Source organism: Ictidomys tridecemlineatus, chromosome 1, assembly GCF_052094955.1.
Source record: "Ictidomys tridecemlineatus isolate mIctTri1 chromosome 1, mIctTri1.hap1, whole genome shotgun sequence".
NCBI lineage: Eukaryota > Metazoa > Chordata > Mammalia > Rodentia > Sciuridae > Ictidomys > Ictidomys tridecemlineatus.
In genome coordinates, this window is record NC_135477.1 from 185,209,677 (window position 1) to 185,236,570 (window position 26,894).

Here is a 26,894-nt window from a genome sequence, read left to right on the forward strand (position 1 = left end):
CTTTCACTGAGGTTTTTCTTTCTTTTTTTTTTTTTTTTATTATTGTCATGTAATTAGTTTTTCATGCACTTAATACTTGTACTTCCTGATTGTCTTTATATTTTTCTGTCTGAAAATTAGTTGACAGAGTAAAAGTATGAGCAGGCCTTGCCCATGAAGCCCCGGCCTCTTCCCAAGTGATTTATACCTGGCTTCCTCCTTCCCAGTCAGGCCTGACCAGGCGGCACACACCTTCTCTGAGGTCAGGGTAGGCCGCCTTGGAACCAAGGCTGTAATTTCTCACATATGCCTGGGACTCTGTGCCCAGAAGAGCTTCCTAGCCAACAGGGCCTGCTTTGGAAAGCCAGGCTCAGCTCTGCATGAGTGGAAATGTCCCCCTGGTGGGGCAGGTCCTCTTGCAGGGAGGAAGTCCTGCCTGAAAAGGGCTTTTGCCAATACCTTGTCTTCCTGACCTACGAACTCAGGAGCGTGATGCATCTCCTGTCAGTCAGGGCCCCAGAGTGTGCATATTTGGGCTGGGGTGAGAAAGGGGTCTTGTGGAGCCCTGGTAGTTAGCAGTCAGCTGGTGGGAGGGGGTGGCCTTCTACAGCCTCAGAGGCCGGTATCTTTCACCCTATGGAACTCAGAATCCATCTTCAGGACTGTGTCTTCTTTGCTGTGTGAGGCCCAAGTGGTTCTGGCTCACATTTGTCTCCCTGTGACCTGCAGGTGCTATGAGGTCCACAGAAAGGATGTCAGGTCTCCCCAGAAGACGGAAAATGGTGAGTGTGTGGGGCAGTTCAGGTGGGAGGTAGGCTTGTTAAAAGTGATGAACCAGCTGTGGCTGGCCTCTGGCCTCCCACTGTCATCTCTATAGTATCAGTGTCAGCCAAGAGTACCTGAGTCAGGTGCTACTTCAGCTCAGCCCTTGATGGCCATGGTGTGGGCTGGTGCAGGTGGGTTCCCAGTGTGCTGCTTGTCTGTAGCCACTTTGGCAGATCCCTCTCTGCCCAGCTGGACCCCAGCCCTAGGTTCTCAGTGTGAAGTGAAGGCAGCGGGTCTCAGGGGATCCTGCCTTAGGTGTGGGGCTCCTGGGTAGAAGATGCTGGTCTGAGGGTTCTGTATTTCTTCTTCTCAAGGAGTCACCCTCCTTTCCCCCTCCTATGCCCTACCAGGGCTTTTGGTACATTCTTAATATTCCTGTCCTTTTCTCATATTTACAGATCTGACTCCCCTTCTAAGTTCACAGCATTTTCATTTCTTTTTATGAATTTTTCATATGATGAAAGGAGAGAACAGTCACCTGGAACTTCACTGTTAAGAGAACTTGTGCCTCTCTCTCTCTCTCTCTCTCTCTCTCTCTCTCTCTCTCTCTCTCTCTTTTTCCTTCCCCAGGAATTGATACCTTATCAAATTGTGGAGAGGTTTCCTTTGGATCCCTCACAGCATCCCTTGTTTTCAGCCACTGTATTGTCCTGCCTGGGGCTGCCTCAAGTCCTTTAGGCCGCCCTGTGTCCTACAGGAAGCAGGCAATTTTAGGCCCTGGGTCAGCTCCTTCTAGAGGACATTATGAGGTGTGTCATTCAGCTTGTGAGGGGAGCAGCTGGAGGCCTTGGGGCTGACAAATGTCCTGGAGTCAGATCTGTAAATATGAGAAAAGGACAGGAATATTAATGTCCTAGACAGCTGCCTCCTAGGGACACTGAATCCCCCAAGCCCTGTTCCCATTCCTTGGAGACAGGTGGACAGTGAGCCTGTGGATGCTTGTGCTGAGGGCCCAGGTCAGCAGTGATTCCTGCCCTTGCATTTTCTCACAGTTGTGAAGGAGAAAACTCTCCCAGAGCATAAGGATCATCCACCCCAGTGCAGTGCTGTGCAAACCTGAAAGCCTCCTAGACTGGAGTCATGGTCCAGGTCTCCTGGGAGGGTGATCATGGAGTGTTTCTTTGAACAGGACCAGGTGGGATGATGTCCGGCTGGCAGGGACCTTACCAGCCCCTTGATCCTTACACATCTGCTCCCTTATCTCCAGCCCTTTCTGTGTTTATCACTTTAAAATGATCTGCTCACTTATTGCAGACCTAGGTTTCCTTAAATGTGAAATATATTTATTCAGAGGTGAGCAAGGTAAAAAAAAGTTTTTTTGGTTCTTTGTTTTTAATCTTTTCTATTTGATCATTGTTTTTATTGGAAATGTTTTAGGGCTTTAAGAAAAAAAAATAGGCTGTTTTTTTTTTTATTTATTTCTTTTGTGATGCTGAGTATAAAACCCAGGGCAGTGCTTCCCAGATTTTCTCAAATTGCAACCCCCTTTTTTTTCTTTCCACTTGTATTACTATATTAGTTATACATAATATTAGAGTTTGTTTTATTTATGTATCTTTTTGCTGTCAGGAATTGAACTCAGTGGCATTTTACCGCTGAGCCACATCCCCAGCTCTTTTTATTTATTTATTTTTATTTTTAGACTGTCTCTAACTTGTTTAGGGCCTTGCTATATTGCTGAAGCTGGCCTCCCCTGCCTCCGGCTCATGGGTTGCTAGTATTACAGGTGTGTACCTCCTTGCCTGGCTAATGTTGGGTTTTTATTTTTTATATAGTATGCAAGCATAGGGTGTAAGTTGCTCTACTTCAGTCCCCAGTAACTCCCTTTTCTCTCTCCTACTCTCTTTCTGTTTCCTTACTGCTACTCTACTAGACTTCCTTCTGTTTATCTACAGTTTTCTTTTTTAATTAATGCTTTATAGATATACATAATGGTGAAATTCATTATGATATTTTATGATATGATATTTTATGATTCATCTATGCACATAGCATAATTTGTCCAACTTCATTCCAGTGTTCTCTCTTTTCTTTTCCTTCCTCCCGAATTCTCAATCTCCGTCCTCTTCTGTACTGATCTCTGTTCTGTTTTCATGGGATCCTGCCTACCCCACTTTTTATCCTGATTTTCCTCTAGCTTCTACATATGGGAAAGAACACATTCAGCATCTGAAGTCTGGCTCTTACTTATTTCACTTAGCATGTTGTCTTCTAGTTCTACCCATTTTCATCCTGATGACATACTTTCATTCTTTATGACTGAGCAAAATTCCACTGTGTATGTGTACCTCATTTTCTTTATTCTTTTTTCTCTTGGTGACGTCCTGGGCTGGCCTTGGATACGGGGAACTGTGGTGTGACTTTATCACTGTAGCATGTTGATGTTGCACAGGGCGCTCAGGCTGCTCCCTGCAGAGTGGTGCTGAGTCCCAGAGTTTGCAGTAAGGACTGAGGTGCATCATGAAGTTATGTGAAATTTGAGGCTATTCCAGGGTCACCTTTGTTCTGCTTCTTTTTCTGTGTTTCTGTGTGGAGCAGCTCCACTGCTATTTGGCTGACCTTCTGTTCCCTGGAGGTGTTGTCATTTCTCATCTACGATGTGTTACAGGTACCATTAGTGCCACTTTGTGACTGTTGACTTAGAGCAGGTTTTGTACTAATTTCATTGCTAGTCAAAATGCTCATTTTCAAAGTCCTGTGGTATTTGGGGTCCCTTGTAATGTTGAATGATGTTTTGCATTTCTATAAAGGAATCATCACCCAGGATTCTGATGGGTTTAAATATAATTGGTAGATTCTTTGGGAGTATTACCACCTTAATAATGTTAAACCTTTGTTCCATGAGCATGAAATAGTTTCTCATTTATTTGGATCTTGAGCTTCTTCCAATAAGTATTACAGTTTAGAAAATAAGTTTTATAGTTTCTATTGTGTATGTATGTAGCATATATTATTATTATATTTTTTATTCTTCTATATTTGTTCTTGGAGTGTCATTATAAATGAATTTTTAAGAATTGCATTTCAGAATTTTATAAGTGCAAAGCTGATTTTTGATTATTAATTGATTTTTATTGAGTTTTGTTTACTAATATTTTCACCCCTGACCTTGGGAACACATCTTCCTCTTGGGTGCTTCCAGGCTTTGAAAATCATGAGTGCTGGTGCTCTGAACTTTGCAGGGCAGGGTTTTGTGTGGACCTACATTGTGAACTCATTTGGGTTACCTCAACTTTGCAAAATGGCTTGAGGTCCAGGAGCCACCGCTCTGACACATGAGATAGGGTTGATCACTTCAGCCTGTGACAGTTGAGTGGCTGTGGGCCTGTGAGGAGGTTTGTGTGAGGCCTCTGTGTGCTAAAACCCTGGGACTTCTCAGGTATTGATCTCCCCGCATGTCGCAGGCTTTCTGGTAGGTTCAGCAGTGAAGAAACCCTGTCGGATGTCCTTATCCACTTGTAGTAGAGACTGTAGAGAGCAGGAAGCCAGAAATACAAGGCAAATGTGTTACCTATTCCTACCTCTATCTTTGTGGTGGAGTTCTTGATTTTGCCTCAGTGTCTGGTGTTGTGAGAGTTGGCCCTGAGGTCTGGAATGGTGTGACTTTGTTCCTGGCTTCCCTGGGAGCCCCCCTCTTGGTAGGATTTCTAGAAATGGTGAGAGCATGGAGACCTGGTTTTGTTCTTCAGTGTAGCCTCACTTTTTGTAGATCCCCATGGCTTTTTAGGGTGTTTTATTCATTTCCAGGTATGTGCATGTTAATGTCACAAAATTGGGTTTGCTTTTTGTCAGCTGCTGCTTCTTCATTCTTTCTAGGTATCAACACTTCTCCAGATGCATGATACGCAGATGTTTTCTACAATTCTTGTTCTTTTTTTTTCTTTTGAGGTGTTGGGATTCTTTGATCCTGGAAGTTCTATTGTATGAGTGGGACAAAATAACATGATTTCTGAAGTAAACATTATCATTCAGCACATCCTGTGTTGCTTACCTACACTGTCAAGCACTGTGACTCAGTTTAAATGCATAGTTTGGTGAGATCCTATCCAAATCTTTACCACCTTCTACCAGCTAAACTACAACTTTGTCAATAGGTATTTCTCAGGATAGGTGTTGACAGAAAGACTAATATTAGCTCTCCTCTGCACATGAGGTCGTAGGGCTTCATCATTCCATGTATTAGTCATTCACCCTGAGAAGATCTTAGGGGTGACCTGAGAGCATACCTTACTTTCTTGATTAAAATTGAGAAGGGTATTTTTTTTTCTCTGCTGATGCTTTCCTGATAGTTCATTATTATATTGGAATGCCCATTTGGGGAAGTGAGTGCAGACAGAGTACAAGTTTAACAACCAAATCAGACACTGAATATTTGGAGATCACAGAATCATGTAGAGTCATCTATTCTCACATGTAGAGAATAGAACTCTCATGCTGTCAATCTCTCCTGGTATACCCTATACTTTTGTGGGACATTTTAGACTTCAGTGGCCTTTGAGGATGTGGCTGTGAACTTCACCCAGGAAGAGTGGGCTTTGCTGGAACTTTCCCAGAAGAATCTCTACAGAGATGTGATGCGGGAAGTCCTTAGAAACCTGGCTTCTATAGGTAAGGATGACGTTTCATTACATAATCAAAGACAGAGCACCTGGAAGTTTGGTTTTTTTTCCCCCTCATGAATTTGGAGTGTGAGAAAGGGAGTACTTTAAGGAATAATTTGGGCCTAATGTCATTGCACTCTGCAACATAAATACCATAATCCTGTTTCCTCCCCGCCTTTACCATCTTTTTAATGGGAGCAGTATAGTTGTCCAAATTGTAAATCCCATAATGCATTCTGAAATCATGATGATGCATAATGACTTTTCTGGGACTACATTTCAGGAGACACATGGGAGGACCAGAACATGGAATATCAGAACACAAATACCAAGAGAGATGTAAGGTAATTTGTACTCATATGAGGAAACCGAGTGCCTTGAGGGAATTCTAGCACATCCTATAGTTCCACAAATAAGCAACAGAAACAAGCATGAGATGAATTATACTTATTCTTTTTTTCACCAAATATGGACTTTAACGTAACATAGTTAAAGTTTACTGTTTTCAAAAACTATTGAATTTTTGACAGTGTTAACAAGCTTCATTTATGATAGCACTGCTTTAGTAGTAGCTGTGGAGAAGCAGTTTACAAAGTAATTGTTACATTGATTTTCGAAGAGCATACAGTATAGATATGACAAAAAAACAGTACTTTCCATGATATTGGTAATAGTGTAAGTCCAAAGCCTATTAATAAATGTAAAAGTATTAATGATCCAACCATAAATCGTACTTGTAATTATTATTATTATGTTTTTACAGAAGTCATATGGTAGTCTCTGGAAAAATTTGAAAAGGTACTCAGTGTGGAAAAACCTCAGAAAGATTCCACACCTTAGACTTAAAAAAACATTCCTGCTAGTCAGTTCATGTGAAAACAATATGTGTGGACAGGTCTTCACATGTCACATTTCCTTAATAGGCCCATCATATCTCACTCTGCAAACAAACCATATGAGAAGGAGGAGTGTGGCGGAAAGCTATATGAATGTAAAGAGAAGAGAAAATCCTCCATTTCTCTCACAAGTGTTCAATGCCAGGTGTCAGAGCACACTGTAAATGGACCTAGTGGAGGTCTGACATGTGGAAGAGAGTTCAGGTGTTCCAGGTGTTTTCAAAAATATCAACCATCTCATACTGGAGAGCAGCCACCTGGATATAAGCAATGTGGAGGCGCCATTACTATTTCAAATAAACTTCAAAGGCATGAACAAACTCCTCCTGGAGAGACGACTTACAGATGTAAACAATGTGGGAAAACCTTCACTCATTCATATTCTCTTCAAAAACACAAACGAACTCATACAAGTAAGAAGCGCCATGAATGTAAAGAATGTGGTAAAGCCTTCATTAAATTCTCCTACCTTCGAATACATAAACGAACTCATACTGGAGAGAAGCCCTATGAATGTAAACAGTGTGGTAAAGCCTTTTCTTCATCCAGTAAACTTCGTAAGCATGAAAGAATTCACACTGGGGAAAAGTGCTATGAATGTAAAGAATGTGGTAAAGTCTGCACATGTTACTCTGAACTTCAAATACATGAACGAACTCACACAGGAGAAAAGCCCTATGAATGTAAGCAGTGTGGCAAGGCTTATGCTCGGATTTCTCACCTTCACTCACATGAGAAAACTCATACTGGAGAGAAGCCCTATGAATGTAAACAGTGTGGGAAAGCCTTTGCTACATCTGGTAACCTTCAAATACATGGAAGAACTCATACTGGAGAGAAGCCTTATGAATGTAAACAATGTGGGAAAGCCTTTATTTCTTCCACTGGCCTTCAAATACATGAACGAATTCATACAGGAGAGAAGCCCTATGAATGTAAGCAGTGTGGCAAAGCCTTCATTCGATCCTCTGCCCTTCGCTCACATGAAAGAACTCATACTGGAGAGAAGCCCCATGAATGTCAACAATGTGGTAAAGCCTTCACTCGGTTATCTTATCTTCATGCACATGAACGAACTCATACTGGAGAAAAGCCCTATGAATGTAAGCAGTGTGGCAAAACCTTCACTCATTTCTCTACCTTTTACTCACATGAAAGAGCTCATAATGGAGAGAAGCCCTATGAATGTGAGCAGTGTGGCAAAGCCTTCATTCATTCCTCTAGCCTTCATTCACATGAACGAACTCATACGAAGCCCTATGAATGTCAACAATGTGGTAAAGCCTTCACTCGGTTATCTTACCTTCACTCACATGAACGAATTCATACTGGAGAGAAGCCCTATGAATGTAAGCAATGTGGCAAAGCCTTCAGACATTCCTCTAGCTTTCGCTTACATGAAAGAGCTCATAATGGAGAGAAGGCTTATGAATGTAAGCAGTGTGGCAAAGGCTTCATTTATTCCTCTAGCCTTCACTCACATGAAAGAATTCATAATGGAGAGAAGCCCTATGAATGTAAGCAGTGTGGCAAAGCCTTCAATTATTCCTCTAGCCTTCGCTCACATGAACGAATTCATACTGGAGAGAGGCCCTATGAATGTCAACAGTGTGGTAAAGCCTTTACTCGGTCATCTTACCTTCACTCACATGAACGAACTCATGCTGGAGAGAAGCCCTATGAATGAAACAATGTGGTAAAGTCTTCACTTGTTCCTCTGAACTTCAGGTTCATGAAGAAACTCATATTGCAGAGAAGCCATATGAATGTAAACAGTGTGGCAAAGCCCTCACTCAGGCCTCTAGCCTTCACTCACATGAACCAACTCATACTGGAGAGAAGCCCTATGAATGTCAACAATGTGGCAAAGCCTTCACTCATTCCTCTACTCTTTGCTCACATGAACAAACTCATAATGAAGAGAAGCCCTGTAAATGCAAAGAATGTGGAAAAGCCTTCACTGTATTAGCTTACCTTCGAAAACATAAAACAAATTCATACTAGGGAGAAGCCCTATGAATGTAAGCAATGTGACAAAGCCTTCAATCAGTCCTCTAGTCTTCACTCACATGAAAGAACTTATACTGGGGAGAAGCCCTATGAATGCAAAAAATGTGGAAAAGCCTTCACTCCCTTCTCTTACCTTCAAACACATAATCAAACTAATACTGAGTAGAACCTTGTGGATGTACAAAATGTTTTAAAGCCTTCACTAGTTTGTTTAACCTTTGAATACACACATAAATTCATACTGGAGAGATGCCCTATGGATGCAAAGAATGTGGGAAAACCTTCACTGTATTCTCTTTCTTGCAAATATATAAAGGAATTCATACTGGAAAGAAGCCCTATAAGTGTAAGCAGTGTGGCAAATTCTTCACACAGTCCTCTAGCCTTTACTCACATGAACAAACCCATATGGGAGGGAAGCCCTACGACTAAGCAGTGAGTCAAAGCCATCACTCAGTCCATTCTATTTCATACACATGAAGGAATTCATGGTAGAGAGAAGCCCTATAAATGTAAACAATGTTGAAAAGTCTTCACTACTTTGTCTAGCCTTAAAAGGCTTAATCAAAATCATTCTGGAGAAAATTATTAGTGTGAACACTGTGGGAAAGCTTTTCCTTGATTACTTTTGCTCACATGAACAAAATCATATAGGAAAGAAGCCTTATGAATGTAAACAATGTGGAAAGCCTTTGCTTCAACTGGTGAACTTCACTCCCAAGAAAATACTCATACTGGAAAGAATGTTACCTGGGTATGTAAACATTGAGGTAAAACCTTTAGTCCTTCCACTTGTCTTCATGTGCATGAACAGGCTCATGCTAGAGAGCAGCTCTATGAATGTAAACAAGGTGTTAAACCTTCATGGTGGGGTTGTAGCTCAGTGGTAGAGCCTTTGCTTAGCATGTGTGAGGCACTGGGTTTGATTCTCAGCACTACATATAGATAAATAAATAAATAAAAGAAAGGTTCATCAATATCCAAAAAATTGAAAAAAAATTATTATTTTTTTCTTTTTCTCTTTTCCTACAAATTCATGAACAATCTCAGTGGAGAAAGGCCCTGTGAGATTAAATGGTCTGGTAAAGCCTTCAGTATTTTGGCTTATCTTCAAATACTTTAAAAATGTAAATAGTCTGGTGAAGATTTGACTAGTTATGCTTATCTTCATATACATGAAGGAACTTATACTGGAGAGAGGCCTCCTGAAAGTAAATAATGTGGTACAACCTTTGCTTATTCCAATTCAATTTGAAAACTCATACCAAAAAAAGACTGTATGAAAACAATGTGAAAAAGCTTTCAGGACTTCCATTCTCCTTCAATTGCATAGCACACTCATATCACAGAGAAAAAAACTGATTGTGTATTGTGTAATTTTTTTTTCTTTTTAGTTGTAGTTGTACAGAATATATTTTACTTATTTATTTTTATGTGGTGCTGAGGATCTAACCTAGTTTCTCACCTGTGGTAGGCAAACGCTCTACCCCTGAGCCACAATCCCTAACCTCTCTTATTAGCTTCAAATCACAAACAAATTCATACTGGATAGAAGCCTTATGAATGTCAACATGTGCAAAAGCTTTCAATTGATCTTCCTACCTTCAAATACAAGAACAAACATATTGTTGAGAAGTTCTTTGTGCATAAACAATGTAGTAAGTCATTTGTTGCAGTGACATTTAAAAACATAAAATAACTTTACTGAAACAAAGCTGTATTAATATAAACAATGAGAACAAAGCTATATTAATGTAAACACTTTCCTTTGGTGCAGTTCCCCTAATAAGCATTAAAAAAATGATAACTAGAAATGCTATTTCAGGGACTGGGGCTATAGCTCAGTGGTAAAGCGCTTGCCTTGCATGTGTGAGGCACTGGGTTCAATCCTCAGCACCACATAAAAAGATAAAAAGATACTATGTTTTCATCTACAACTCAATAAATATAAAAGAAAAAGAAATGCTATTTCAATGCAAAAGTTCTGGGAAATAATTGTTTTCCTGTTCATTTTCAAATATGAAAGGATTCACACTACAAAAACTGATAAATCATTAAAGAAGTGATAAATCATTTTTCCCTGTTGCTTTCAAAGCCATTTCACTCATAGTGGAAGAGAAACTCTCTAAATGTGTGATATTTACTTCTTATACATGAAAGGTAATGGAAAAAAGTAATGTGTGAAAGAGTCTAATATTTACAGTTCCTTTGAAGAACAGAAAAAAAAATTGTATAGGTTGAGAAACTCTGAACCAGAAATCTGATAGAGCCTTTACAAGTTTAAGTTTGATTTATGTGTCACATTTCCATTGTACTGATAGAAACATTGGAAAATTCGACCTATGGGAGGGAAGATTTATTTTGGCTCATGGTCATATAACTTTTTCAGTGTATCACAGACTGACCACCTTGCTTTAGGCCTGAGGTGAAGCAAAACATGGAATGATGTAGAAAAGAGAGACTATTTACCTCATGGTGGCTGGGAGGAGGGAGAGAGAGGGAGACAGAGAATGAATTAAGTACATCATTACTTGCCTAACAAGTTTTGTTTTGCAGACTGTAGATGTGGCCTTTCTATTTTAGTGTTTCTGCTTCCCTTGATATTCTAGTGTGCACTTGTGATGTGGTTCGCATCTTGATGCCTCATGGTCCAGGTCCAGGTACAAAAAGAAGAGGAAACCATGATGCTAGCTTCTAATAAAGCATGGGAGAGGCTATCTCAAGTATTCAAGTATTCTCAAGTAGTCAGTGTGTGGGCTGTTCTTAGCACACTAATAACATTCCAAAAGTCATATAAGAAGGTTTGATGGTCATAGTGACAAAATCACTATGCATTTTGTACTAACCCTAATAAGAATGAATCACATTTCCTGAAGATTGAGGTGGTGACTTCCATTGTAGGTTATTGGGCAGCTAAAATCTTTTAGTACCACACAAAACATGAGCACTACTGGGGTCAGAGGAATATATTACCTGTGTAAAGTTCAAGTTTGCATGAGTACCCCAAATTTTTCAGAGGAAATTTCTGTAGAGAGGAGTAGTTTTGTGTAGTAGGCAGTTCCAGAAACCTACTAACAAATGACATTGGTCATCAAGACCCTTCAATGCTTCTTGCTATGCCATTATCCCAACAATTATGCTGATCTCCTGGTATCAAGGTGCAGGATGGTTCTTTAGTTGGCCTTGAACCAGCTCAATTCTTCCCCATCCCTGTTGCTTGTAAGTGTCAAGAATAAAAGTGAAGTGTGGACATAGAAGGATAAAGAGCAATCCCGTGCACCACTGGCCAAACTTTCTGTGTCATGGAGAATGTGAAGTGGCAGAAAGCAAAAGAGGCAACAGACATGGTGAACTCAGCAGTCTCTCCTTTTGTTAAAATATTTTTGTTGTTGTTGTTTTTGATGGACCATTATTTTTTCTTAAATTTGCTTATTTATATATAGCACTGGGAATCAAATGCAATGCCTCACACGTACGAGCCAAGTGCTGTACCTCTGAGTACTTACTTCTATGCCTGGACTCCACATGGGTATTTAAAATATTGCCTTCAATAAGATACTGATTCATTTTTTTATACTATCTTGTTCCCAAAAAGAAGTTTGTAGTGTAGCAGAAATAGAATAAGAAAGAGGTCAACAGTGTTAGTGTTAAACCATGATGCAAAGAAAACACCACTGACTCCAATTTAAATCAAATTAAAGCAAGCTTGTAATTCCGACCAGCCGGGACTGTCCCTCTCCTGAAATATGTGGGAATAGAAGACAGTACTCTAACTATCTAGGAGCTCAGTTTTATAGCACAAAAAGTTGCAAAAAGGGGGGTGTCTTGAGAACTTACAGATAACAGGATTTTGAAATGCATAATACAAAGGCAAGTAGTAGGTTAAAGGTCTAAGTGGTTTAGCACTTAGGGAGTAAATATAAATCCCAACATCAGAATTTATGAGGCACTATTAGAGTTTCAGAGAGGATTGTTATCTTGTCAAGGAAAGCCAGAATTTATGAGGTACCACTGAGATTTCAGAGAGGGTTGTTCTGGTCAGGGCAAGCCAGGCATGGGTGAGTTCAAGGTACAGGTAGGAATTCCAAAGTAGATGATAAATCTCAGGAATTTATAGTAAAACAGAAATTAACTTTTCATGACTTTGTGACAAGATGGCTCCCAATCTTAAGATGGAATTAAGCTGGGTTCATCAGTTAGCAGAGCACACTGTCACCAGGGGTTTGAGAAGGGGGGCTCTGGTGGAATAGGGAAAGTAGCAAATGATTAGCTATTTTATTAATTTGGAAAGGGAATTTGGAACTTTTTAGAAACTCCAACCAGAGACATACTCTTAACTCAGTTTTGTTCTGTATTGTACTAGGGTTCAGGATCTCTTTTTATTAGGGGAGCAGTCCAGTTGAGAAGTGGATCCTTCAGAAATCTAGCATTACAGTGGAGGGTTTATCTTACAATGCTCTGGTGATTTCTCAAAACAGGAATTTTTAAGTTGGAACCTACAATTTTGGTATAAATATGTATGAGGGTGCTCTCTTAGTCCCTATAGCCATCTCAGTCATAAATATATATGTATGTTAAAAGCAAGAAGATTTGTGTGTGGGGGAGTAGTCTTCTCACCTTTGTCAATAGTTTTTTAGAGACATGACATTTCATTTATTTAGTGTTTTATTAAAACAAAAAAAATGCACCTCGTTGATTTTGAGGCATTTGTTTTCTCTTTTATGTTCTCCAATTTATTCTACAGATTTAGAAACTTTTTTAGATTCAAACATCTCCAATCTTATCACTATAATTATATTTGATCTTTAGAAGGAACAATTCCTTTATCTGGAAATGCACAGGTTCCACAGTGGAGATGTTTTAGAATTCTTGCATTCATATAGATGTATGTGTTTGTATACATATATGCATATGTATATGTATTTGTATATGTTGAGATTTGTGTGTATATGTATACAAATATCAACCTGCTTTTGTTTACAGTCCAGTTTCTCTCAGTCCCAGTCTGACTGACATTGAGCTCAAATTTATACTGGGCATAATCTGAACTTTAAAATATTCATGTAAATAAAGAACTCACAAAAAGGTTTGTAGCTAAGATCTGAGAGACACCTTTGGGACTTACCAATATGTAATGATAAATCAGTGAGTTTAGGGACTCCCCATGTTTCCCAAACACTGGTTATTTGAAATAATAGCAATTCACAGATAGAGGAAATCTGCTATTGATTCAGGGGTCTAGCAAGGGCTTATACAAAGAACACTTAAAAAGAGTGTCCAGAAGAAAGGCAAATTAAGAGTATAATTGTATAGGGAGTCCTTGGTGGTTTATTGGGGTTTGGAATTAAGTTAACCTGGTTTGAAATTTGGTTTTCTAATATAGAATCAAGATCACAGTCCTGTAGACACAAAAGCTGGTAATCTCCACAGAATGTCATGTGACCTGTCCTCACAGCCTCCCCTGGATATGGAAGCATCCTTTCCCATTACCATACTGAAAGAATCCAGGGTTAACTTAAAACATGAGCTGACTTTGGAACCTAAAAGAGGGCCTCATGTCACTACGGAAGTGTAGGATTCCACAAGGATGGTGGGTGGGGAAGCAATGACAGAATGACAGACATGCCACATCTTCTTTTCTTGAGAAGGTTGAGTTCTGTGGGCTGCTCCTGTGGAAAAGGGGGAGAGGCAGACCCTGTGGACATCTCAGGATACTGATATGGGCAACTGAAATACTTGTTTTCCCATGTTTTTCTCCTCAATATCGGTAACTTGCATGTCTTACGTGGTTGTGAGAGACCGTGTTTCAGTTTGACAGAACTTTTCTAGAGAAGATGCAGACTTGAGACAGGCACTGCCTTGAAAGAAGAATGTAGGCAACATTTTCTCCTAGGCCCCACCTGGTGAGATAGGTACATTGACGGAAGGTGGAAATGACCACTCCCTTTCCTGGGCCACAGAGGGTTGGAGATGCCTTTTTATTTTAATATTTATTTTTTAGTTTTCGATGGACACAACATCTTTGTTTGTATGTGGTGATTGTGGTGATGAGTCTCGAACCCGGGCCACAGGCATGCCAGGCGAGCGCGCTACCGCTTGAGCCACATCCCCAGCCCTGGAGATGCCTTTTTAAAATGAGGAAGTCCTGGTTTCCCTGGGAATGTATGCTTTTGCCTGTCCTTTAGTCTTCTGTGCTGGTTAGTAACAGGGCTGTTCCACTTCACACTGGTGAGGATAAATTAATGAGGAAATGAAGGATGAGAGGCAATAGTGATACAGTGAGCCCTGGTACAGGTCTGAGTCAATCTATTTTCAGAAATGGTCTATGCTTCAACTTAGGATGGACAATAGCCAGAGGAGTATACACAGTCCTGAGAATAACTGCCTCAAAATCATCATTTCTCCTAGTAAATTCATGCTGATAAAGTTAATACTGAAAAAAGAAAAACCATCTTTACAATTTCATTGAGAAAGCCCAGTGGTTTTCCTGGTGACACACTTTTGTATCTGAACCATCAGTCAGCTTTTGAAAATAAGGGTTGACTCACCAAGACTTGCCCTATGACACTTCAAACCTCACCTCAATATATTCATCCCTCTATGTTCTCAGATTTGAAACTATTTCTTGTGACCTTTGTCCAGTGCCACTCACTTTCCTGCACTAAAATCACGACTTCAGTGATTTAATGTCAGATCTAAAATCCTGTAAGCATGCATCTGCAATTTGCTTTGTGTCTATCAAAGTGACATATCCCATGCTGAACTGCTTCCTGAGTGAAGGAGTGTGATGAGTGGGCTGTGAACTAGAATACTACTTTTTAAACTCCATTTACAATGACACTGACAATGATTCCAATCAGTATGTTTATCTGAACAATTTCAACAAGATTCTTTAATGCACCTTGGTATAAAACAACTGGATAGAAGAATGACTGTAATTTTATTCTGTGGTGAAAATTTGTGGCACATGTGTGTGGCAGTATCCCTGGTTACATAAGGTCTTTCATAAGAATGTAAAGAAATTATTGATTGATTTATTATCTGAAGTATAAAAACAAACCAAAACCAAAAAAGAAAAAGTCCACCAAATATTTTGACATGATTTGGGCTTATCAAAGAGGAGCATAAAGAATGATGCTTGGGACTATTCAGTGTTCAACCTAGTGTGTGTGTGTGTGTGTTGTGTGTGTGTGTTATGTGTGTGTATTATATTTCACACACACACACTTTTTCCTTTTGATATCAGTATTAGCTGCAGGGCAGGCTGAACAAATGTTAGCTGCAGGTGGGCTGAACACTCAACCCCCACCCTTCTGGTGCCTTATAAGTTATTTGCCTCAAGACTGAACACTGAAACCCACTCAAAACTGAACACTCAACCCTCACTTGTCTGGTGCAATGGAAACCCACATTGGGCCCCTGCCTGAGGGCAGAAGATGACACCCTTAGCAACTACTGTATGATCCAATCACTATGCCTACAAGGCAGCTTGCAGACCCATAGACCCCATTAGATTTTGGCTATAAAAATTCTCTCCTGTCAGGCCCTCCCCTCTTCTCACTTTGCCTTCCCCCTTTGCTTTCTCCCTCTCTTCTCTCTTTTTCATCTCTCTCTCTCTCTCTCTCTCTCTCTCTCTCTCTCTCTCTCTCTCTCTCTCTCTCTCTCTCTCCCCCCCCTCCCTCCCTCCCTCCTCCTTTTTCTGTCAATCAGATACTGCTACAATAAAGATCTCTTGGTCATTCTGAGTGCCATGGTCATGTTCCTTTTATTTTGGTGCCAAAACCTGGGAAGAGGGTAAAACTCACATTTGACCACCAGAGTGGTCTTCAGGGACTCCCTCCTCCCTCAGATTTGACCTCTGGGTCCAAAATTATTTCTCTTTCTCTACATAGACCTCACAGATCATCTTCAGAGGACTGTGTAACCCCCGTGAACACATAATGGAGTACTGACTGTTGATCATCTTGTCAGCCTCAGTGGAGCAAGACATGTTCCAATTTAAGGCCACCTACCAGACTCTTTCTAAAATGTTTCACGACGGGCCACTGGGCTTCAGACTGTCCCAGTACACAAAGAGGTGCACGGCCTGACCCTAGTCCCCATATTCTTGTAGGGCTAGCCATCAATAATTGATGGGGTCTCAAGACTGCTGTATCAACAAGTCCAATAACTATGCTGGAACCCAGGGTCCAAATGACTGTCCATGATCACTTTCCTTTCACCAGGGGTTGAATTCAGGGGCACTCAAACATGGAGCCACATCCCCAGCCCCTATTTTGTATTTATTTTGAAACAGGGTCTTGTGAAATTGCTTAGTGCCTCACTTTTTTGCTTAGGCTGGCTTTGACTCTTGATCCTCCTGCCTCAGCTGCTGGGAATACAGGGGTGTGCTACTGTGCCCAGCACACCTAGGATATTTCTTTGCAGCAAAAGTAGCATCCAGGAGAATCTCTGCTGCCCCAGGTCTTTTCTCCTTGTCCTACCTCTCCTCTATCTCCTCCTCCTCTGCCTCCACTGCCTACTCCTCCATCTCCTCCTTCTCTGCCTTTACCCCCTCCTCCTATAACTCCTCCTCCTCCAACCCCTCCCCCTCTCCCTTCACCTCTCTAACTCCTCCAAACTACTTCCTCTACCTCAACCCCTCCTCCTCCCCTCCTTCAATCCCTTTCTCCTCCACCTTCCCTCCTCTTCCTCCTCCCCCTCTTCTTCCTCCATCCTCTCTCTTCCTGCTGTACTCCTCATCCCTTGTCCACAGTCTTCCTCCTCCTCCACCCTTTCTCTACCTCTATTTTCTTCTCTTCTCCACCTCCTTCTCAACACCCTTCCTCCTCTATTTCCTCTTCTTACTCCTCCTCCATCACTTCCTCTTCCCCCTTCTACTCCCTCCAACACCTTCCTCCTCCCCCTTTCTCCTTCTCCATCCCCTTTCCCTCCTCCACTTTCATGTCCTCTTCTTCCTCCTATATTTTCTCCTCCTCTGCCTCCACTCCATCTTCCTCCATCCCCTTCTCCTTATTTATACCTCTCAGCCATACTCCCTCCTTCATCTCCACCATATTCTAAGCCTCTACCCCTTCCTGTGCCCCTACTTCATTCCCTTCCTCCTCCTCCTCCTACCTCCTCCCCTTCTCCATTCTTTATTCTCCATCTCCTACTCTTCCCCTCCTCTGCTCCCTTTTTCTCCCACCCCTTTCTCTTCTTCCTTCATCCCTCATCCTTCTCTTTCTTTATCCCTCCACCCCTTCCTTCTCTCCCTTCTTTTTTGTACACTGCTTTCTTTCCTCCTTCATCCTCCTCCACCCCCTCTTCCTCTACTCCCTTCCTTTTCCTGCATTCCTTTTTTCTTCCTGCCTTCCTATTTCTCCATCTTTTTCCTAATCCTGGCTCCTTCCTTCCCCATCCCTTCTTCCTTCTCAATCCCCCTTTGTGCTCCTTTATTCTTCATTCCCAGCCCCTCCTTCTTTTTGCCCAATCTTTTTTTTTTTTCTTCAGTTGCCTCACAGCTGCAGATTTTGGCTTTTACCCCGACTAGTGACCAAAGTCTTGAACACTCGAAGTCCAATTCCTATAACTTTGTTCAACATGGACACCAGTGGGATTAAAGGAGGATTAAATGTCACAGCATTCAGCTACTTATGCATATAAAGGAAGATGGCAGTATCTTTCTGAAAGAAGAATCAGTTAAGATATGGGAGGAGAGTGCTGCACATATGAATGTTGTAGAGGGAATTGTGCTGGGAGAATGGACACATTGGCTGGATCCACTAATGCCAACTTCAAAGCTTTGTTATAATCATTGACAGACTGGAAGAGAACATCAGCAACTCTGTGAACCATAGCACACCTGCCAGTAGACACCAGTCACTATGAGCCTGGTGGTCCCTGCTAGTCAGTGTGGCTCCCTCATTGGAAAACATGTTTATGAGATGAAGGAAATTTGACAGAGCACAGGGGCTCAATCCCAGGTGACAAGGACATTCTCCCTAATGCAGCTGGATGGGCCTTTGCTATTGCAGGCATTTCTCAATCCATCACTGAGTGTGTCACACAGATGTGCATAGTTATGTTTGAGTGCCCCCACTGTGTTGCTCATCCCATATGCCCAAGATGCCATCTTCTGTAGTCCTCTTTTCAGGGATCCAGGGCAGGTACAGCACAAGCAGCAACAGTGCACACTTTTCCCACAGCACCTCATCCATGTGCCTCAATCCTGATATAGAGAAACCCCTCTAGAGACCTGTGCCATTCAAGGACAGTCTGCCATTCCTTAGCTAGCCTTGACCAAGTTGTACCAATTGGCAAAGCAACACTCTCATTGTCCTGGGACACAATGGTCACACGGGATTAAACAACATTGATTCCAGCTCTTCGGATGTGAAAGGCTGTCCAGCAGGTTTGCATGCACCTGGTCAGGCTACTCACAAACTCAGTGTCCGAAACAACTTGACTGGCTGCATAATCATGTGTCAAGGCACCAAAACAAATGAGATCCTTCAGATGTCTGGAGGACAGGTGAATATTGTGAGCCCAGTGGAAGATCTACTGATAGCAGCTCACCATCACTGAATCTGCTGCCAGCAGTAGCCTGGCTCAGAATCTCATCAAGCTCAGCCTTTCCTCAGAGAGAGGTGGCATGCGAAGCCATTGGAACAATGCAGATTTGTCTCTTATCCCTTTCATCTGCTCACCGCCACTCATGTTCCACCTGTTTAGTTTCTGAACAGTGATTCCAGGTTTTACAGTTTGTAAATCTTAAGATTCTACACACTTGGGGCTGGGGATGTGGCTCAAGCGGTAGCGCACTCGCCTGGCATGCGTGCGGCCCGGGTTCGATCCTCAGCACCACATACCAACAAAGATGTTGTGTCCGCCGAGAACTAAATAAAATAAATATTAAAAATCTCTCTCTCTCTCTCTCTCTCTCCTCTCTCACTCTCTCTTTAAAAAAAAAAAAGATTCTACACACTTTATTATCCACTCATGGTTATTTAATATTATTTGTTCTAATTAGTTATATATGACAGCAGAATGCATTTCAATTTATTGTACACAAATGGAGCATACATTTTCATTTCCCTGGTTGTGCACGAAGTACAGTCAAACCATTTGTGCAACCATACATGTATCTAGGGTAATGCTGCCCATCTTGTTCCACTACCTTTCCTATTTCCAGGTCCCCTCCATTCCTTTCACTCCCCTTTGACCAATCTGGGGTCTGAACCCAAGGACACTAAACTACTACAACACATCCCCAGTTGTTTTTAATATTTTATTTAGAGACAGGGTCTCCTTAAGGTAATTAGGGCATCTCTAAGTTTCTGAGGCTAGCTTTGAAGTCTCAGTCCTTCTGCCTTAGCCTCCTGAGCCACTATGGATTACAGGCATGAGACACTCACTATGTCCCACTGAAATAATTTGTTTTTTAGATTCTCAGTTTAGTATGAATCTAAACATCCATATGTCCCCATCCAAATAAAGGTCAGTGGACCCTGGGCTGGCTGACCTCTCTCACTGCTCTTCTCTGCCTGGAGATAAGCTCAGTGCCAATTCTTTCTGTCATTCCTTATAGTTTCACCATAAATGACGAAGCAGAATTTTACTTGGTTTTGTCTTATTTGAGTTTTGAATAACTCAATGTTATCATTAGTGCTCTCTCTCTGTGGTGCTATAACTTGTATTGTGTGGATTCTCTGCCTCAGTTGGCTAGATTCCTATTGCTGTCTCAGGCTGTGGGTCTTCCAGATCTCTCCTTTTTTAAGAACCTCACTTCTTTCCAGTTTAACTTTTTAATCTTGATAATGTCATTCTTTTTAAAAATTTGGCCCCCAAGTGCACACACTTCATAAATGTTGTAGACATTGGAAAAACATTGTCAGATTATAGATTATGGATGAATTCAAATTACTAGAAAATTCCAGTGCAATGTCTGGATGAGCTCTGACTATTCATATATGTGCACTTATGTCTTACACCTGTCTATCCTGGTTTATTTCATATCACCATATATTTCTTTTTACTGAATATCATTTGCATGAGCAATTTTCTGTATATTTCAATGTTCTTGGAAAGGTTTTCAGTAATTTTCTCATGTTTATTCATTTGTGAGGACATTTCTTTTTCCATTTAATCTTCCCTTTATGTGAATTTATTTTCCTTTGTAAAGACTGCAGGCATTTGCCCTGAGGTAGAGCAGTCATCTTGCACCCTGTTGCAGTTTCATGAAGGAGCCTCATTTTTAATAGATTTGGGTGTATCACTCTCTTCTTTTGGATTTCCTTTATCTTCTCATTAAGAAAACCTATAAGACAGCGGGCATGGTGGGTTTTGAGAGATAAATACTTAAGTGTCCCCTCCTGGACACAGGGAATGAGCTCTCCTGGGGTCACATTTTAGCAGTCAGTGTGTGGCTGTCAACATGGGAATGTGTTGACCCCTCTGTGTGTGGGTATTCATTCTGAACTGTGAGTGAGGTAGGCTCTAACCTGAGCTGGTTCAAGTGTTTTCTTTTGCTTTCACTGAGTTCTTAATATTATTGTCATGCAATTAGTTTTTTATGCACTTAATACTTGTACTACCTGATTATCTTTATATTTTTTCTGTCTGAAAATTAGTTGACAGAGTAAAAGTATGAGCAGGCCTTGCCCTTGAAGCCCTGGCCTCTTCCCAAGTGATTTATGCCTGGCTCCCTCCTTCCCAGTCAGGCCTGACCAGGCACACACCTTCTCTGAGGTCAGGGTAGGCTGCCTTGGAACCAAGGCTGTAATTCCTCACATATGCCTGGGACTCTGTGCCCAGAAGAGCTTCCTACCCAACTGGGCCTGCTTTGGAAAGCCAGGCTCAGCTCTGCATGAGTGGAAATGTCCCCCTGGTGGGACAGGTCTCCTTGCAGGGAGGAAGTCCTGCCTGAAAAGGGCTTTTGCCAATACCTTGTCTTCCTGGCCTACGTACCCAGGAGCATGATGCATCTCCTGTCAGTCAGGGTCCCAGAGTGTGCATATTTGGGCTGGGGTGAGAGAGGGGTCTTGTGGAGCCCTGGCCAGTCAGAGGCCTGTATCTCTCACCCTGTGGAGCTCAGAATCCATCTTCAGGACTGTGTCTTCTCTGCTGTATGAGGCCCAGGTGGCTTTGGCTCACATTTGTCTCCCTATGACCTGCAGGTGCTATGAGGTCCACGGGAAGGAATTCTGGACTCTCCAGAAGGCAGAAAATGGTGAGTGTGTGGGGCAGGTCTGGTCAGGTGGGAGGTAGGTTTGTTAGAAGTGGTGAACAAGCTGTGGCTGGCCTCTGGCCTCCCACTGCTTCAGTTCAGCCCTTGCTTCCTTCAGTCCACAGTGTGGGTTGTTCCAGGTCTGGCAGCCATTTTGGCAGAACCCTCTCTGCTCAGCTGGACCCCAGCCCTAGGTTAATAGTACAGCATTTCATGTGGTCCTACATTGTGAACCAATTTTGGTTGTCTCAACTTTGAAAAATGGCTTAAGGTCCAGGAGCCACCACTATGACACACGAGATGCGGTTGTTCACTTCAGCCTTTGAAAGTGTAGCAGCCTTTGTGGCCCTGTGAGGAGGTTTGTGTGAGGCCTCTGTGTATGTGTGGGTGTACTGGAGCCCCATAACTTCTCAGGTTCTGATCTCCCCCTGTGAGCAGGCTTTCTGGTAGGAGCAGCAGTGAAGAAACACCATCAAATGCCCCTGTTATTTTGCAGTAGAGACTCTAGGGAGCGGGAAGCTAGAAATAAAAGTCAAATGCACATCGTGTCTGTGGTCACTGTGTCGCTGTCTCCTCCTACTTGGGGCCTGTGGATGCTGTCTCTGTGGATAAGTCTGAGTGTGAGTCACCTGCACCCACCTGTATCTGATTGGTGAAGTCAGTGATTTTGACCCACTGTCTAGGGCTATGTGAGTTGGCTGGAGTCTGGAACACAGGGATTTTCTTCCTGGAGTGGCTGGTAGCACTCCTCTTGCTGTGTTGTCTGGAAGTGGTGACAGCAGGCATCCTTGTCTTGGTTTTATCATGATGGAGGGAGCCTTTTGTCCTTCATCCTTAACTATCTTGTTAGGCTCAGGTTTTTTAGAGCTGTGGCCTATTAGGGATTTTCATTATTTCCAGGTATGTTTGTGTCATGAAGATGGCTTGAGCTTTGTCAGCCACTTTTTCTTTATTTTTTCCAGGTGTCAACACCTCTCCAGATGCACAATGCATAAGTATTCTCTACAGTTCCTTGAGGTGCCATTTCACTCTGATTGTTTCCTACAAAGGAAACATTTTCCTCTTTAGTGTTGATTCACATTTAAGTTGCACATTTTGATGAGGAGCAATGAGCTAGTTGCACACCTGTTCCAGTGTGTCATGATCAGATCAGGGCATTAGCTCTTCCATCTGTTAACATTTATCATTTCTTGGTGTCTGTGGACTGCTCCCAGCTTCATTATGAAATACACAGGGACATGCTGTGCACCCCTGTCACCTCCTGTGATGGAGGGCAGTACTGCTGGCCCTCCTGAGGTATTCTTGTACCTAATACCCAGCCTCCTCCCTCAGGCCCACCCTGTCCTCTCTCCCCTCTCTTCCTCCCTCTGGTGACTACTCGTGTACTTTCTGTAAAATCACCTTGTAGCTCACCCTGTGCGTGAGACCAGACAGTATGGCTCTCTGTGCTGCCTTATTTCACTTAGCAGGGTGTCATCAAAAAAAATTTTTTTTCTAATTGTCTTCTGTATTTCAATAGTGTCTGTCATGATGTTTCCTTTTTCATCACAAATTTTACTAATTTGAGTTTTCTCTCTCCTCTTTTTTAGGGTGACTAATGATGTATCAATTTTATTTGTTTTATTTTTTTTTTCACAAAACCAGTCTTGTCAATTCTTTGAATTGTTTCTTTTGTTCTAATATTATTGATTTTCACCCTGATATTAATTATTTTCTGTCTTAGTTTTGGTGTTTGTTCTTCTTTTTCTAGGGCTTTGGGTTGTAATGTCAGGTGGTTTATTTGTTGATTTTTTTATTCTTAAAATGAATGAACTTAATGTTATGAAATTTTCTTCTTTATATTCCCTTCATAGTGTCCCAGAGATTTTTATATGTTACATTGGAGTTCTCACCTATCTGTAAGAATTTTTTTTAATCTCCTCCCTGATGTCTTCTGTTATCCACGAGTCATTTGATAACATATTATGTAGTCTCCAGGTGTTGGAGTAGCTTACATTTTTTTATTTTATCTTTGATTTCTAATTTTACTTCATTTTGGTCAGATAGAATGCAGGATAGTATCTCTAGTTTTTGTATTTACTAAAACCTGGTTTGTGGCATAACATATGGTCTATTTGGAGAAGGATCCATGTGCTGCTGAGAAAAAAGTATATTTGCTTGTTGATGGATGGGATATTCTCTCTCTCTCTCTCTCTATATATATATATATTAAGTCCAAATGATTGATTATTTTATTGAGTTCTATAGTGTCTTTGTTTAGTTGTTGTTTGGAAGATCTTTCTAGTGATGAGAGAGGTGTGTTAGTCACCCAGTAGTATTGTGTTGTAGTCTATTTAATTGTAGTTGAGAAGAGTTTATTTGATATACATAGATGTCCAACTGTTTGTGGCATATTTGTGAATGCTATGTCTTCTTTGTGTATAAATTCCTTAAGCAACATGAAATATCCTTCTTTATCCCTTTTCACTAGCTTTGGTCTGAAGTCTACTTTATCTGACATGAGGACCTGCTTGTTTACATGGTCCATGTGAGTAATATGTTTTTTCCTAACCTTTCACTTTCAGTCTGTGGATGTCTTTTCCTGTGAGATGATCCTCTTGAAGGCAGCATATTGTTGGGCCTTTAAAAAAATTTTTTTTTTATTCCAATCTGTCAGTCTATGTCTTTTATTTGATGAGTTTAGGCCATTCACATTCAGGTTATTATTGAAATATAAATTGTATTCCTGGAAATTTTGGTTTATTTTTGGTTTTTATCTTGACTTGGTTTCTCCTTTGATTGGCCTTTCCTTTAGTGTAGTTCCTCCCTTTGCTCACTGTTCATTGTTGTTTTAATCTCCTCCTGGGATATTTTGCCAAGAATGTTCTCTAGTTCAGGCTTTCTCCCTACAAGTTCTTTTAACTTATTTATCATGAAAGGTTTTCATTTTGTCATCAAATCTGAAGCTTAATTTTGCTAGATGTAACACTCTTTGTTGGCATCCATTTTCATTAAGAGCTTGCTATAGAGTGCTGAGCTGTTGGCCGGCGGCGTGCATCCTCTACCCTGGTCGCCGCAGAGACAGCTACAGCCGAGCGCAACCCCGCTGTCTAGCCATCTTCCTGCGCCATGTCGCAGAGCGGAGCCCCCGGGATGCAGGAGGAGACCCTTCAGGGCTCCTGGGTAGAGCTGCACTTCAGCAACGGGAATGGGAGCGGTGTTCCAGCCTCAGTTTCTATTTATAATGGTTACATGGAAAAAATACTGCTGGACGCCCAGCACGAATCTGGATGGAGTAGTTCCAAGAGCTCTCACTGTGACAGCCCACCGCGCTCACAGATGCCACAAGAAAACACCAGAGCTTCAGAAACAGATGCCCACAGCATCGGTGAGAAGAACAGCTCTCAGTCCGAGGAAGATTATCTTGAGAGAAGGAAAGAGGTCGAAAGCATCTTAAAGAAAAACTCAGACTGGATATGGGATTGGTCAAGTCGGCCAGAAAACATCCCCGCCAAGGAGTTCCTCTTCCGACACCCCAAGCGCACGGCCACGCTCAGCATGAGAAACACCAGTGTCATGAAGAAGGGGAGCACCTTCTCGGCAGAGTTCCTCAAGGTCTTTCTTTCTGCTGCTGTCCCATCTCCTGGCCATTGGATTGGGGATCTACATTGGGAGGCGCCTGACAACCTCCACCAGCACCTTTTGAGGGAGATGTGGACCTGGCGTTGTTGGCGTGCTGGGATTCCCTCCTGAGCTGACGGCTGGCGCTACAGTGATCCTTGGGTGGCCGCACCACTTGAGTTTATTTGTTCCATAAATGCTGTGCTCATAACTTAGTAAAATGGAAATAGCAGACACTAAAATCATGCTGGCCTGTAATTATACCTATGGGATCAATTAATAAGCATGTCAGACTGATAGTTACTGTAAGATTTGGTAGTAAATTTCCTTTGGATATTAGGTATAAATAGTATAAATAATTTAATAGTTATTATGTAGTAATTAAAAAAATTAACTGTAACCTTAATTGTTAAAATAATTTATATTTCAAAAGACTGAACTACATTAATAGGAAAAAGTTACTACAGTAAGGGATTCGTCCAAAAGAAATACTGTGGCCTTATAATCCCTGTTTTCAACGGCATATTAGATATAGTGGACGTGGGCTGTCTCCATCAGGAGCCATGGAACCCAGGTACAGCTGCAGGCTCCATTGTGCAGCCGCACCCTGAGGGCCTTCTGCTGGGTGCGGACCCCAGCCCCCGACTGTCCGCCATCACCTGGACGGTTGAACTTCTGTTGAAGGCACCTACTTGGTCTTACTCTGCAGCTCTGGATTGCTGGGTCTGATCTTACTGTTTGTGTTCAGCTTTTGTGTGCTCTTACACAGCTTTACTGTAAGCAGATGTATCCACTTAAACTGGAGATAAACAAAAATAAATCTTTGCCAAATTCTTCAGATTGTCGTATTTACATATGGTATCATAAAAGCTTGATTGAACTAGTTCACCACATGTCCTGCTTTTTCTTTTCTACAGCATGATTTCTAAAAGGCTGCCTCTTTGATATGCTGTATATGCCTTGTAAAAATTTTGCCTTTTCCCTACTTCATTGAGGTGTGTTAAAATAAATTAAAATTTTAACTTAAAAAAAAAGAGCTTGCTATATATTGCTCCAGAATCTCCCAGCTTTGAGAGTCTGGGTTGACAAATCTGTAGAGATTCAAATTTGTCTCCCCTTATATGTAATCGGATTCCTCTCTCTTGTGTCCTTTATGATTCTATCCTTAATCTGTATGCTAGGCATTTTCATTATAATGTGTTTTGGTGTAAATATGTTGTTATTTTGTACATTTGGTGTCCAGTAAGCTTCTGGTATTTGATTTTCCAATTTATTCTTCATATCTGGGAATTTTTTTGGATATTATTTAACTAAAGAGATTGAATACTTCTTTGATTTAAATTTCTGTGCTTTCCTCTATCCCAATAAATCTTAGATTTGGTCTTTTGATGATATCCCATAATTCTTGGAAGTTCTATTAATGATTTCTTAGAATCTTTACTATGTGCTCAACTTATTTTCAAAATTGTATATTTTGTCTTCATTATAACTGATGTTCTGTCTGTTGGTGATACTTTCTATTGAGTTGTTTATTTGTTTTATTGTTTACTTCATTTCAAGGATTTCTGTTTTTTTTTTTTCAGAATCTCTATCTCCTTCTTGAAGTAATCTTTTGCTACCTGTATTTGCTCTCTTATCTCTTTGATAGAGTGATCAATTTTTTCCTATATTTGCTCTCTTATATCATTCTTTAATTCACAGATCATTTTAATTATGTACATTCTGAACTCCTTCTATGACATTTCATTAATTGTGCTGTTGTTTCTATTATTGCAA

The 26,894-nt window shown here is 41.3% G+C and overlaps 1 protein-coding gene and 2 pseudogenes across 2 annotated transcripts in view; all 3 read left to right on the top strand.

Annotated features, from left to right (window-relative positions):
- Positions 1-26,894, top strand: part of LOC101971895 (uncharacterized) — a 46,698-nt gene that overhangs the window by 5,041 nt on the left and 14,763 nt on the right. Inside the window, 7 exon segments of the mRNA XM_078053011.1 lie at positions 709-761; positions 5,286-5,412; positions 5,689-5,749; positions 6,329-7,983; positions 7,986-8,287; positions 8,289-9,065; positions 21,469-21,521. Of these exon segments, the coding sequence (XP_077909137.1) occupies positions 709-761; positions 5,286-5,412; positions 5,689-5,749; positions 6,329-7,983; positions 7,986-8,287; positions 8,289-8,477 (2,387 nt within the window). The 3' untranslated portion in view covers positions 8,478-9,065; positions 21,469-21,521.
- Positions 709-25,956, top strand: LOC144378577 (BCL2/adenovirus E1B 19 kDa protein-interacting protein 3 pseudogene; annotated as a pseudogene). The gene is made up of 4 exons (XR_013440404.1): positions 709-761; positions 21,469-21,521; positions 23,989-24,045; positions 24,514-25,956. The product of XR_013440404.1 is annotated as a BCL2/adenovirus E1B 19 kDa protein-interacting protein 3 pseudogene (transcript).
- Positions 17,894-19,031, top strand: LOC120885691 (poly(rC)-binding protein 2-like; annotated as a pseudogene).